Source organism: Scardinius erythrophthalmus, assembly GCF_964197995.2.
Source record: "Scardinius erythrophthalmus genome assembly, chromosome: 12".
Taxonomy (NCBI): Eukaryota; Metazoa; Chordata; class Actinopteri; order Cypriniformes; family Leuciscidae; genus Scardinius; species Scardinius erythrophthalmus.
Window position 1 is genome coordinate 22348361 of NC_138232.1, and position 14269 is coordinate 22362629.

At 38.2% G+C, this 14269-nt stretch overlaps 1 protein-coding gene across 2 annotated transcripts; it reads left to right on the forward strand.

Moving 5' to 3' along the window:
• The first annotated feature begins 6491 nt into the window (after nucleotides 1-6491).
• Nucleotides 6492-12436, forward strand: LOC308699555 (uncharacterized protein). 2 transcript variants are annotated; one of them, XM_081380429.1, is made up of 8 exons: nucleotides 6492-6588; nucleotides 8015-8104; nucleotides 8409-8717; nucleotides 8854-9171; nucleotides 9633-9761; nucleotides 10468-10500; nucleotides 10996-11045; nucleotides 11199-12436. In XM_081380429.1, the coding sequence occupies exons 2-8, from the start codon at nucleotides 8035-8037 to the stop codon at nucleotides 11202-11204; spliced, it is 915 nt and encodes a 304-aa protein (XP_081236555.1). In that variant the 5' UTR covers nucleotides 6492-6588; nucleotides 8015-8034; the 3' UTR covers nucleotides 11205-12436. The 2 variants fall into 2 exon arrangements, with proteins under 2 accessions (XP_081236555.1, XP_081236556.1); XM_081380430.1 differs by lacking the exon at nucleotides 10468-10500.
• Nucleotides 12437-14269: the final 1833 nt, after the last annotated feature.

A 14269-nucleotide genomic window follows, 5' to 3' on the forward strand; every position in this document is an offset into this window, starting at 1 on the left:
TTCACTCACAGACATGACAAGCCCCACGGGGCTCCTCGCTCGCTCTCTCTCAGCTATCCGCCATAAGAGAGTCGAGCGCAGGCAGGCTGCCCGCTGTGATCAGCACGCCCCCCGCCTCGAACGCTGCAAGCACAGCGTCTATGTTACAGCATATCAAAGCTCCCTGGCCGCCACTAGGTCACGGCCAGAGCCCAGATCTCATTCAACCGCTAGCTATTCATGCAAATGCGTGGGCAAAGCTTCCCGGGGTATCAGAATGGGTGCTGAACATTATAGAAAGAGGCTATTCGCTACAGTTCGCTCGACGCCCCCGCCGTTGCGCGGCGTGAATCGAAACCACGGTGGAAAAGGAAGTAGCACATCTACTTCGAGCTGAAATGGCGAAACTGTTGAGCAAAGGCCATAGAGCCTTTATCTCAAGCTCAGAGCGAAGGGGGTCTGTACAGCAGATATTTTCTGGTACCGAAAAAAGACAGGGGTCTCAGACCCATTCAAGATCTAAGACGGCTGAACAAAGTGCTTTCAAAATGCCGGTTCAGCATGCTCACAACCAGGAAAATCCTCTCGCAAATTCGCCAAGGGGACTGGTTTGTGTCAATAGAGCTGAAGGACGCGTATTTTCAGATACAAATAGCGTCACGTCACAGGCGATTTTTGAGATTCGCCTTCGAGGGCCAGGTATATCAATACACAGTCCTACCGTTTGGCCTGTCCCTAGCACCCCGTACATTCACGATGTGTATGAACGCGGCCCTCGCTCCCCAGAAACTTCGGGGAATGCGAGTTTTGAACTACTTGGACGATTGGTTGGTTCTAGCTCAGTCTCATTCGGAGCTGATAGAACACAGGACCATAATACTCGAGCATCTCGAGAATCTGGGTCTCAAAGTCAATTGGGGCGAAAAGTTCACTGTCTCCCAGTCAGAAAATATCTTTTCTGGGCACAGAACTGGACTCGCTGTCTATGACAGCTCAGCTATCACCACAGCGCAGACTGGATATTCAGCACATGACGGAAACCTTCCGCTGCAGCGCTTTAGTCCCGCTCAGAAAGTTTCAAAGGATGCTAGGTCTCATGGCCTCAGCATCATCAGTACTTCAGTTGGGTCTGCTTCATATGCGCCCACTGCAGTTCTGGCTAAAAGCGCAAGTGCCGCGCCGAGCTTGGACCTCTGGTCTTTTTCGCCTCAAGATCGATCAGAAATGCGTCTCAGATCTGAAACCCTGGAGAGCGATCGACTGGTACCAGTCAGGTGTAAGCCTGGGGACTTCCTCGAGTGTGAAGGTGGTGTCTACGGACGCCTCCACCTCGGGGTGGGGAGCGCTGCTCGAGGGCAGTCCGTTCTTTGGCCAGTGGTCAGAACAGGAAAAGCTTCTACACATAAACTGCTTGGAAATGATGGCAGTCGACAATGCGCTGAAGCGCTTTTGTCCCCAGATAGCAGGACACCACGTCTTGGTCCGTTCAGACAACATGTCAGTGGTGGCCAATATAAATCGCCAGGGAGGTCTCAGGTCCCGAAACCTTTACAGGCTGACGGAACGCCTCCTGGTCTGGGCTCAGCACAATCTGCCCTCGCTGAGAGCAGCGCACGTGCCTGGCCTCCTGAATGTGGGACCAGAAAGACTGTCCAGGAACAATGTTCCAGCAGAGAATGGTCTCTACACCCGCAGACAGTCCAGCTGCTGTGGGAAACATTCAGCAGAGCGGAAGTAGACCTGTTTGCGTCTCAAGAAAATGCTCACTGTCCGAGATTTTTCTCCAAGAGCAAGGATGCGCTGGCCCACGTCTGGCCCTGCTGCCCGCTCTATGCTTTTCCCCCCGTTGCGCTCCTACCTCAGGTATTAGAGCGGATCAGGGAAAACGGATCCTCAGTGCTACTAGTGGCTCTATTCTGGAAGAACCAGGCTTGGTTCCCAGTTCTGATGCAGCTGACAAGCACTGCCCCATGGCCGATACCAGTGAGAAAGGACCTCCTCTCTCAAGCCAAGGGCTCGATCTGGCATCCTTGCCCGGAGCTTTGGTCCCTGCATGCGTGAGCCATCAACGGGTACCCACTGACCTCCCGGATGGAGTGTTAAACACGATTACGCAGGCTAGGGCCCCCTCTACGAGACGGCTCTATTCCTCAAAGTGGTCTGTGTTCTCTAGCTGGTGCACGAACCGTGGCATATCACCCCCAAATTGTGGGGTGACGGAGGTTCTCTCCTTCCTGCAAGAGCTACTGGATAAGGGCAGAACCCCATCCATGCTCAAAGTTTACGTGGCGGCTATAGCAGCGTTCACTGAACCAACGCTTGGCCAGTCACTTGGAAGGAATGATCTGGTCATTCGCTTCCTTAGAGGAGCTAAGAGGTTAAATCCTCCCAGACCTCCCTCAGTTCCCATATGGGACCTTTCTACGGTATTGGAGGCCATGAAAGGTGCCCCATTCGAGCCGGTCCAACGGACGTTCTAAGGGACTAGACGTGTCGAAACAGAGCCTATCCAGATGGATAGTTGATGCTATAGCACTGGCTTACGCCTCAAAGGGCTTGTAGTGCCCGTTAGGTGTTAGAGCGCACTCCACAAGAGGCATGGCCTCGTCGTGGGCTTGGTCTAGTGGGATTGCCTTGCAAGATATCTGTATGGCGGCAGGCTGGGCCTCCCCGTCTACATTTATAAGGTTTTATAACCTTGAGGTTCCCGCTTTGCAGGCTAAGCTGCTTTCGGTCTAATAAATCGGTATTGTCTGCCCCGATGCTTTCGGTCCAGGATACTGAAACTGTTTGAGCAAACGCTCGCTGATCGATCACGCAGCTCTATGGGCAGTGTGTAAGAACCACAATATTCATCAGACCAGGCCGAGTTTGCACGCCCTGGCTGTGTGGAACACTATCAGCATAATTGCTCCTTATGGGAGGCTGTTTATTACAGGAACAATGCTATTCTAGCCCCTCTTCCTGGACTCTCTGTGAGTTCCTGATGATCATGTACTATATGAGCCCCGGGCACTTGCCCTTGGGTCTTTGGTATTGGATCTCAGCATGCACAGCGTTTTACACTGTGTTCCCCATAGCGTAAGATATTACGCAGTACGAGAGTACCTCTCGTAAGAGAACGTACTCGGTTACTAACGTAACCTCGGTTCTCTCTAGAAGAGGGAACGAGTACTGCATATCTTTGCTGTGCCTGCTACATGCTCTGGTTCGCTCCGGCGATGAAAAACCAGCTAAACCAGCCTGACGAAGCTATATTTATAGCCAGTGGTTAAATTGGGCCGGGCTCAGCCCCGGCACATAAGCCTGCTCGTTTGCAGTCAGTTGCCTACTGGAAATTATGTCATATAAAATTTGATGAAAGTGATGCTTTTGAAAACATATTTCTGATTATAAATGAAAGATTTTGAAATGGCATGTCTATTTTGTATCGGCGGAGCTGAGATGAGAACAATCGGGACACGGACGTATTCTTGTTCAGCTGCTTAATCTCGTTGTCAGTCGACCATGATCGCTCACCGCTCGCGCATGCCATGCGCATCTAGGTAGGCTACTACTCAGAACTCCGACATGGGTAAATGTACGCAGCAATAATGAATGTTCCTGGGAGATCCGTAGTTGCGTGGGATGTGGAAGTGCACAAAAGTTCCAGAACCTTCTACTGCCTTGAAAAAAAAAAAAAAAAAAAAAACTCTGCAGCATCAGATCAATTTTGTCAAGTTCAGCACAACGTTGGTTGTACAAAAAGTGCCCTGGCTTTGAATGACAAGGTAAGGAAAATATGTTTGGCACATTGTATGGGTCACTATATCATAAAAAGGTAATACAATGTGTAATCAAGCGTTTTATATTTAATATGAGGGAAATAGGCTACACATGCCGTGGACGTGACACAAAAAATCTTTAACTTTTAGGTGGCAAAATATTTTTTTGTAATTCTGTGAATTACACTGCAAACCAAAGTAATACTACCCATCGGATGAAGAAGGATTGGCTCTCCACAGAACATAACATATTCATTTTATTTTATTTTTCATGTTGGCATTTATGAGGAAAAAACAATGTTACGGGACCGCTCTGAAAGCGGCACTAAAAGACTGTTTAAAACTTTCACTGAGACCTCAAACAGAAAGCACAAAGCCTTTCTTTAAAATGAATTTCGTTTTGTATTAATTGTATCTTAATTTTAATTAATGTTTCATCAACCAATTGCCTGGATTTAAGTATATAGTATATAGACAATAGATAATCATGACACGGACGCGCCGGCGAGTGAACTGGACTCTTGTCTCATAAATGAACCGAAACTCAGCGTATAAGGGAGCCTACTTGCCTGACAGACCTGATAAATACATCTATAGAAAGCTTGGAAGGTCTTCTTTTAAACAGAACAATTCAAAACGAAAGAAAACAGACTGCTGCTTGTGTAATCCGTATAAAATGTGCATTTCTCTTCACTACTGCGAAGATTGCGAGGATTGCATCGTCAACTTTATCTATGCAGGGCACTGACACAGAAAACACTTGTTTATTAATAAACAATTAAAATGTCTCCTTGCTATATTTTACATATTCATAATCATTACTTTTGCCAGTTCTTTGTGACAGCTTTTAGGTGAAAGTCAAAAGTATGCACTATTGATTGTACTTAAGTAAAGTAGGCCTACAGAAACGAAGTATTTGCACTTTGTTACATTCCACCACTGCTGATTAACAGTAATGTAAATGCTAAATGTCCTAATACCTGTTGATACTACAACAATGCAAATATGCTCATAACCTTGCAGTTTTTCACATATCATGTAAGACTCAATTTCTCAATTTCTTTGCACAAAACTCTCCAGAAAATGCCTGTTAATAGTTTATTTTTCAAAAGAATTCCCGGGGGGGGGGGGGGGGGGTTGGGGCATACCCCCGGACCCCCCTAAGGAGAGCCCCCCCACATAATAAATCCCAATTCAACCCCTGTTTATAGCCCAAGGCCACGCCCGTTTCGGCGGGACGTGACGCAGTGGGCGCGAAGCACCCCCATTGGAGCTGGCGTCACGATGGGGCCTTTCAATAGGCTGCTGCAGTTGCCGCAGGGCAGCCAAATAGGTGCGCAAGCTGTCTCGCCTATGTCTGCATGCCGCCGCAACGCGTTTTACATTATTCCAAAATTAAAGATAATTTTTGGCTTCAGTATCTCGCGGAAAAGAGATTTCCCCATAGCATAAGATATTACGCAGCACTCGTTCCCTCTTCTAGAGAGAACCGAGGTTACGTTAGTAACCGAGTACGTTTTTTAACTGATATCATTGCAGAAGCAGAGGTTTTTATACTGTATCTTTGGAATATTGTTTTTGCTATTGTGGGATGTTGTGTGTTAACATTCGTAAATACTACAAAAACAATCCATAATTTTGTTGGGAGGTATAGCTTGTCTGTTAAGAAAATGTAAGCATTATGGAAATGTGTTCACTGACTGCATATTGTGTGAAAACGACATGAAGTGTGTGAATTTTATGGCAACAAAAGACCGATGCTGTGCTAATTGTGTTTAGAGTTTTGAAAATGTGACAACTGGTTGGACAAACACTTGTTAGCGACTGAAAAAACTGTAATAGTTCATAGTTATTTAGTATCGTCCAAATGTTCAGTTATTTGGAAGTTCTCTATGTTTTGTTTTATATATTTGCATTTCTTTCATTTTTAGTCCTTAGCCCTGAATCTGCAGCTAACATGGGATGATAAGACATTACAAAAAGTCACAAACAGCTGATTCCTAACATGCACTTACTATGGATTTTTTCCTCTGCGGTCCCCCTATGGTTGGAAACGGAATTGTCCAGAACCGCTGTCGTAAATCATTTAGCTTACCGCAGCTGTTGCACGCACGCCCACTGTTTATCCAGCATCGGATTTGGAATGAACGATTTCCACAGACAAGGTAGAGCATGGTGCATGATTTTATGAAAGTATGATGTATTGCGACATCAGAAACGAAGATGTTAAAATGAAATGAAGATGTAAAAAAAAAAGTTATATAGTGTTGCTTTAAGACATTTCACATTTTGCCAGAAAACTAAACAAATAAAACAATAAAATGTTGAATTAAATACCATTTTAGACCTCAAAAATGTCATTAAAAAGAACAGAAAACCTGTTGCTGAATTGGAATTTATAAAGAAAGAAAAAAAAAGAAAGAAAGAAAGAAAGAAAGAAAGAAAGAAAGAAAGAAACTCGACTTAAACTGTGACTTTATTATGAAGAACTTCAAACACATCAGTAAAAATGTATTTAAAATGTCTCGGTCATTCTTCCTAATTTTACTTCTTTAATTGTTTTATTTAGTAGGCTACCTAGCCTTATATTGGTTTATTTACATAGTCTAATGTAGACTATATGTTGGGATTTAACTTTATTGAAAATAATTTTCACTAACAGTTGCTTGCAAAATAATTAAAGGGTTTGTAAAACTATTCGTTGTTAGGCTATTATGAGAGTAGGCGTACGTGTCTACCGTCATACTGAAAGTGAAAGCATGCAATATTTCCATTACAAAGCAGTCCGTCGTGCTTCATGCGGTTGCATTCTCGTTTCCTTGTCCATTTGAAGAGCATTTACACCGTAAGTTTTGTTTAATCTTTTGCCTATATTCGAGGGTTTCGTTTTTTAATATCCGTAAGGTTGAACAACCATGTTATACGGTTTAGGATTGTAAACATTAACAGCAATTTAAGGTAAAACATTTTTTACCTTAAAAAATGTTTAGCCCTTACTGACGCGCTAAACAGACAGAAGCAGTAAGATTAGGGCACATGTGGATGGAATATATCCTATTGGCTCTTAACATCTAGGCTATTTTGTATAGTTTATTTTAACGTAGCCTATTTCATACACGGAAATATCTGTGTAAAAACTGCGCATGCGTCAACACAACAAAAATAGCCTGCGTTAGTAACTCGGGCTTTAGAAACAGACTAGTAGGCTACTATTTTAACACATACCAACCACTTTTCATTAAATGGTATAAAGTCATTACGTTATGGATCTAGGAGCAAAAATGAACAACAGAATGTTAAAATGAAGGCAGGTAGCAACGTTTGGTTTAATAATTTGTAGGCTATAGGTTAGGCTACACAATGCGAAGAACAGGGCTAATATTGTAGGTTAGAAAGAAACCGCGAAAGAGGAGACTGTTGGAGATGGAGATGGAGATTTCGAGACCAAATGAGATGGAAAAATTCTGTTGAAGACAGAATGAGGTTGAGGGTGAGCAGGGCAGTGAGGGCACAACCTAACGCAGGGTTAGTTAAGTGTAACACACATGAATTAAAACATTCACACATGCCAGCATGATGAAACTTAGTGTATTCAACACTATAGGCAGGAGAACAATTGCGCCAAAACTTTTAAATCTGTGGAAGATATAACGGAACATTTATTTGACCATAGCAACAGTAAATTTCTTAAACTAATTTTTCATCTCTGATTTTAGAATGTGTTATTTTAATTGGACAAATCTGATATTATTTTGATCTTATATCTTATATTTAATGTGCCCCTATTAGAACTAACCTATTATATTCTATATTTGTATTATGAATTATATTGAGAAATCATAAGAAAAAGTCAATGTTCAGAAATTATTTATTATTATTATGTTTTGAATTATGCTGCATTATTAAAAATGCCATTGTTTTATATGAAATAGTTAATAATTGTATTTTAGTGACAAAATATTTTAGTTTGTCTGAGAGATTTAATGACATCTCTCTATTGCAATTAATTACTTATGCCTATCAAAGTTTTTGCACCATTAACAATGTATGAATGTTGACATGCACAACATTTTCTGATTAATGACCATATTGTGTTTAAGCTTTATTTATTTGAAGGAACTAACACTGATTTCTACTTAGTATTGCTTTCTGAAACCCAGCTTAAACTTTTACAATAGTAGAGATAAGGTTCCCAACACGTACACACAGCAACAAAGTACAATGATTGCATTATTGTGAAGTCTCTCTCTCTCTCTCTCTCTCTCTCTCAGCTTTTCCTTTCAGAGTAAACATGTCTTCGGTGATGGTTATGGCACTTGTAATAATTTCTCTCTTCATCCCTGCTGTGAGGCCCAGTTCAGGTACAATGCATTAATATTCAGAGATTTATTTGATTTGCACAGTAGCATTATTGTCACAATTATGTTTGTATCCAGTAGAGACTAAGACTGTTTGTTGTGCTTAAAGCAGTTTCAAAGAATGTTCTGGGCTCAAGATAATTATTTTTTTTACATTGTAAATTATTTTCTGTGGTTAGCATGCCCTAGATTCTGTCAATAGATACTTCTATCACGCTCTGAACATTCCTTTGATTATAAATATCTAGTTATGCTTTCACTTAAATACCATAATGGAATTTTATGTTTGTACTTCTATGTTCAACAGATTTGTGGACATTGGAGTGCCTACCTACTGTTGGAATTGTTGCTGAGACCACAGTTATCAACTGCAATTTCAAAGACATCCAAGAAATTGAAATAGAAGCAGTTTCTTTAACAAAAGTCACAGAGAACACGACAATTTTCAAATATGATGGTGAAAATTCAGGAAATCCACGCTTTAGTCTTAAAGACCCAGCATTGGGTCCATCGCTGCAAATCTCCGACACTAAGTTTTCTGATGAGGGTGAATATCTGTACAGTGTTTTAACAGACAGAGGTGCAAAAATGGTGCAACTTAAAATCACTATCACAGGTGAGATTGAATTTCTTCAGTCACATGAAATAAAAAAAAATATTCTGAAATTCGTAGCCATTTCGTTTTAAAATTGGTTATTATAATACTTTTTACTTTCTTGACACTTATCGAATTTTTCTTCCCCTCAATAAAGCCAAGTACAAAAATATATTCTCAAGCACATGGCCTAAAGATGTAACAGATGGAGGGCCCGTCGACCTTTACTGCAATGCTACTGATGGCTACCCAGCAGGCTTCATCCATTGGTTTGACCGTTCTGGAACGAATTGGACCATGAATTCAGACCTGACAAAAACCACCAAGGACACCAATGGTTTAAAATATGTGGCCTTATCTAGCAAACTGACTTTCAAGTCAATTAACTTGGACCTGGCACCATTTAGATGCATTGTCTTGACCAGCAAATATATGCAAGACGGAGAAAGCACATTACAGATCACATCTGCTTTAAGTAATTAAGCTTAATTTTCTTACCATCTCTTATGAGTGCTTATTTAACATAGTTAGAAGTTTGTGTAAAAATATGATCTGCTGAATAGATTTGCTTTTAGCTCTTAGACAAATGTCAACTCAGGGTTAACAGTAGCACTGTTTCAGGAGTGTTTACATAACCATATAATGGATTCTGAAGATTCTGAAGACACTGGGCATGTTTTGAGACAAAGCAAATTTTAGGGAGCTGGCCATATTATGGCATTTTATTGGTATCATTTTTTCTCAGCAATGTAATTTAGATTAGTACAATAAAGCATTGATATTGCCACATATCAGATGTCTCAGGTTACTTTGAGTCAGCAAATTTGTAAATCTGCGCATTGTCATGTAGATAATTGTGTAGTACAGTATATATTTTTACAACATTTTCATGGAGAATATGTGCTGTTGTCAATTGTTTGTATATTATTTCTTCAGATGCTTCTGACAAGGAATCTTCTATAACATCTAATACAACACACATTGTCGCTGGTGTGATGGTCATCGGATCACTTATTGTTGGTCTTCTGTGTGCTCTGTTGATATTCCGGAAAAAAAATGTTCAAAGTGAGTATACTTTTAACATTTGTTCTAAATAATACTGAACCTGTTGTTTACTTGTATTTTCTATTATATACACATTTCAGTGATTATTATGTCTGAGAAAGGATCTCTGTGAAACAGATGTTTAACATTTTTTGGAGCCAAAAGGGGAAATGTGGCAATGCTTAGTTTAGAAATAAGAGGCCTCAGCAGATCTTGTCTAAGGGGAATTCTTGTGGTACCAAAAGTCCTTAGATAGCACAGACGTATAGTACTTCCTTATCATGATTTGTTTGTGACTTCTGTTTAAGTTAAGCTGCAGTCATAGGTTTTATGAAGTGGTGTTTTTACTTCTCTATAGTTCGTCAACTTGGAATTATAAGGTTCTATCTGACATTTTTGTCAAAGTCATCTTTATTTATATAGCGTTTTTAACAATGACTTTGACTTTGAATGACTTTAACAATGACTTTAAATTTTCAATTTTGAATAACTCAAAATTGAGTTATTCACATTCTTATTCTGTGACAACTTATTTATATTAGGCTACGTGATTGTTTTAATGTTGAGTGTACATTTTGGGACTTTTTATTTAGAAAACAAAGTCGCTTGGAATGCAAAAACTTTGAAGCTCAATATCTCATAACTGCTTCTCTAATTAAATGTTATTCTACAATATGGGTTTGAGTAGTCATAGTGATATATAATTTTGCACTGGATTTATTCACAGATGGTAGACGACCTTCTGCCCATCCTTTTCTAAGTATGTTACACAAATGCATGTGATTTTATATTTACAATGGTGTTGGGATAAACATCCTCTCTCTGAAACATTTCTTGTTTCTGTTTTAACAATCAGTTGCAGCTTGAAATAGAGTCTCCCTGTAGATCATTTCTGTTTCGTTTTTCTACTTTTCCATGTTCATGGTTAATCTGAGTTACATACATCTGTGTGGATAAGTTTGAAAGCATATTTGGTGGGAAAGTACTGGAACTCTGTCCACACACACACACACACACACACACTAATTGTGTGTGTGTGTGTGTGTGTGTGGACAGAGTTCCAGTACTTTTCCGCCAAATATTGTGAAGGGTCACCAAAGTGGATAATCCAATTTTAATCCACTTTTGTTTATTTTTTTGACCCAATTTTCTGGGCTTGTGAATAACACATGAAGGGCTCTATCTTGTGCAGGAATGATAGTTCTACACTAATGTTACTTATCAATTAACAATATATCATGTTTTTTTTAAATAGATTATGAATTTGGAAAAACTGCTGACGATGATGAGGAATCATGCAACACGGTAGGCCCACAGTTAATTTGTGCTTTTAGGCACAGATCAATGCAATGTTATGATTATTACGATTTAATATTAGTTAATAGTTAACACGTTATTTGTTTTAGCTCATAAGTTATATTATTGAAAATTTGACTTCTCTATTTGTCTTTTTTTTAGTCCTAATCTTTGAAGCCTCTGAAATTGAAACTAAGCCCTGATTTTCATACTGAGGTCAGCACAGCCACCATTTAACCTAAAACAAAAGTGAAGGTATAAAGAAAATGGCAGCTGCTTCACACGACTGTAATGTTACTGTGAGTTACTGATTGTTGTAATGACTTTAAGATTACAAAGACTTAAAAATCAGCTCAATGTCTCTGGTATAGCACTTTACAATAAGGTTTAATTTGTTAACATTAGTTCACCACATTAGTTAACACAAACTAACAGTAAACAATTCTTCTACAGCATTTATTTATCTCAATCAACAACTGTATTTTTATTTACTAACATTAACAAAAATTAATGAATGTAAGAAATACATTGCTCACTGTTTGTTCAAGTTAGTTAATACATTAACTAATGAGACCTTATTGTAAAGTGTTATCACTTCTCTTTACATTTACAACGGAATGTGGGTTTAGGGAGCATGAAGGGAGCACTATAACTGTTAAATTCATCACTAGTAACTGGGGTTCAACACTAGTTTTCCAACTGGGGTCTATAGGGCCAAGGAGGGTATAAGGAGGTGTGTTGAAAATGTTAGGAAAGATTTTACAAAATGTTGTCAAAATGGCTGTCAAGGTTATTTTGAAATTGATTAAATATATCAATATGCCTGGTCAGAAATACATAAAAAATCACTACTCATGATTATTTAAAAAAAAATATATATATATATATTTTCAGCAATAGGAAATAAAATCCAAATCTATAGTCCTGTAAAAAGTTTTTTGTATCTTTCTTGAAAGTTTATCCTCACTACTGTCACCTTTAGCTTAATCACTGAGGGGATTGTGTTCACATTTTCTGTAAAGCTGCTTAGTAACAACATATGTATGCTTATTTAGTAAGTGTTAATACATTATATTGATACATTATACATCAACCATTAACAGCATTTATTCTAACAATCTGAAAACACCTGAAAATATATCATTTTTAGGAAGGGAGTCCGAAATTATCCCTAAATTAATAATTTTGACAACTTTGAACACTTTTTTGCTTTAACTCACATACAGTTTTTTGTAATTATGTTTGTACTTCTGCCATTGTATCACTGTCTGAGGAAAGATCTCTCTTAAGTCTTACCTCAATTAATAATTACTGTTAAATAAAAAGAATCACAGGTTTTTTTTTTAAAAAATGCTTACACACAATTCTTGAAACTATGGCTCCATTTATCAAAACTCTACAAAAAAAAAAAAAAAAAACACACACACAACATGCAAAATGTCACACATATCTTGCAAAAGCAAATACTTCATTCAAAACTATTTTAACTCTTCTTAAAATTGTATTTTTGCATAGTAACTCTACACAAACATAAAATGATTAGCCACACACAAGCACTCACATGCACATGTGCACAAATATACAGTAAATACAGTGTGTATGCACAACTGATGAATTTTATACTGTTATGGAACTAAACTGAATCAATACTGAACTAACTTGAACTGAATTATGACACTATTGGCTTGTTAGAGCTGCTTTACAGCAGAATTTGAATATATATTCAATACATATTTACACTATAAACAGAAATGCAAGGGGGTAAAATAATTTCTTTCTTTCTCAAAACACTGAGTTTTGATTTCTAAGTGAACAATTTATGTATAAGTTCTTTCACACATGATCTTTGGGTGTTAGTAATTGGGAGAAAAAACAAAACAAACTGTAATTCAAGTGAATTATGGCATGATTTGTGTGTGCCAATAAGTAGTTCCTGTTAAATCAAGGAATGTTGTGGTTTTGAATAAGGAATGCTCTGAATAAAGGGTGCGTATGTTTTCTTACTTGATTTTGAATAAAATTATAAAATATATGTCTATTTGTTATACATGTAGAATGTAGAGATGCTTAATACTAGAAGATCATCCCAGAAGATCTTTAAGCACGTTTGTATTTCATGTTTTTATTTTTCTTACTGTACAACAATAAAAGAAAAAGGACATTTTGTCTTCTCGCCATCTTTTAATCATCACATTACAACCCATGGATAACCGGTATCACCTCTATAAAAAAAGGCATATGTTTTTCTTTATTTAAAAAGATTTGACTTAGGCCAAAACATTTGAGGCTTAAGGGAGGTTTGGTTATCATCTATGGGACAATTTTTAACAATCCTCTTTTACAGTAACACATGAGTCCCTGGATTTATTTCCCTTTCTTTTTTTTTAAACAAATAACACTGTAAAACTTCTTCTCTGAAAAATTCTTAGGTCAAGTAAATAAGAACTTCTAACAACTTTAAATGCTCATTGACTCCAGTATTGCATCTCAGTGCAGCTTTTCAATAGATCAGTGCTGATCCAACAAGCAGCAAGTATATGAAGCTGCTTTGAAAAAATCTATTGTAATCTATCTATATAAAGTATTGTGTAACACTTTACTTGAAGGGGTGTGCATAAGACTGACATGACAGCTTCATAATCATGACATGACACGTCATTAAAATGAAGGAGGTTTTATGCATGTTAATGGCAATTGTCATTAAGTGTCATTCGCTGAATTATGTCATTTTTAATGCAAAAAATGACATTGTTTGAGATGGCTTTGTTATGACAACTTGACATAAACCAATACATCATAACCTGTCAGTGTCTTTGTCATGACAACTTGACATTACCAAGACAACATAACCTGTTATAAATATGTCATAAACATGACATAGCAGATTAATCATCAAACTTAAGAAACTACTTAGCTTTATGGGTTATCATTACATTATATTGCTGACCACTTTTTTTTTCCAGTGGTAAACATTTTATTTGTCAATAAAATGTCATTAAGTGTTAATAATCTGTCAAATTATTTTATAACAGTGTCATGAATATTTTTCTTGACCTCAACTACAGTGATACAAATTTAATTTGTCATTAAGTGTAAATACTGTTGTGGAATAACAAATTTAAGAAACTATTTCAGATATGCTTCCTTACATAACATCATGGTGAATAATATTGTATTTGGCTTTTAAGGTTAAGATGATGATATCACACGAATGATTCTGCTCAGCAAAGTTG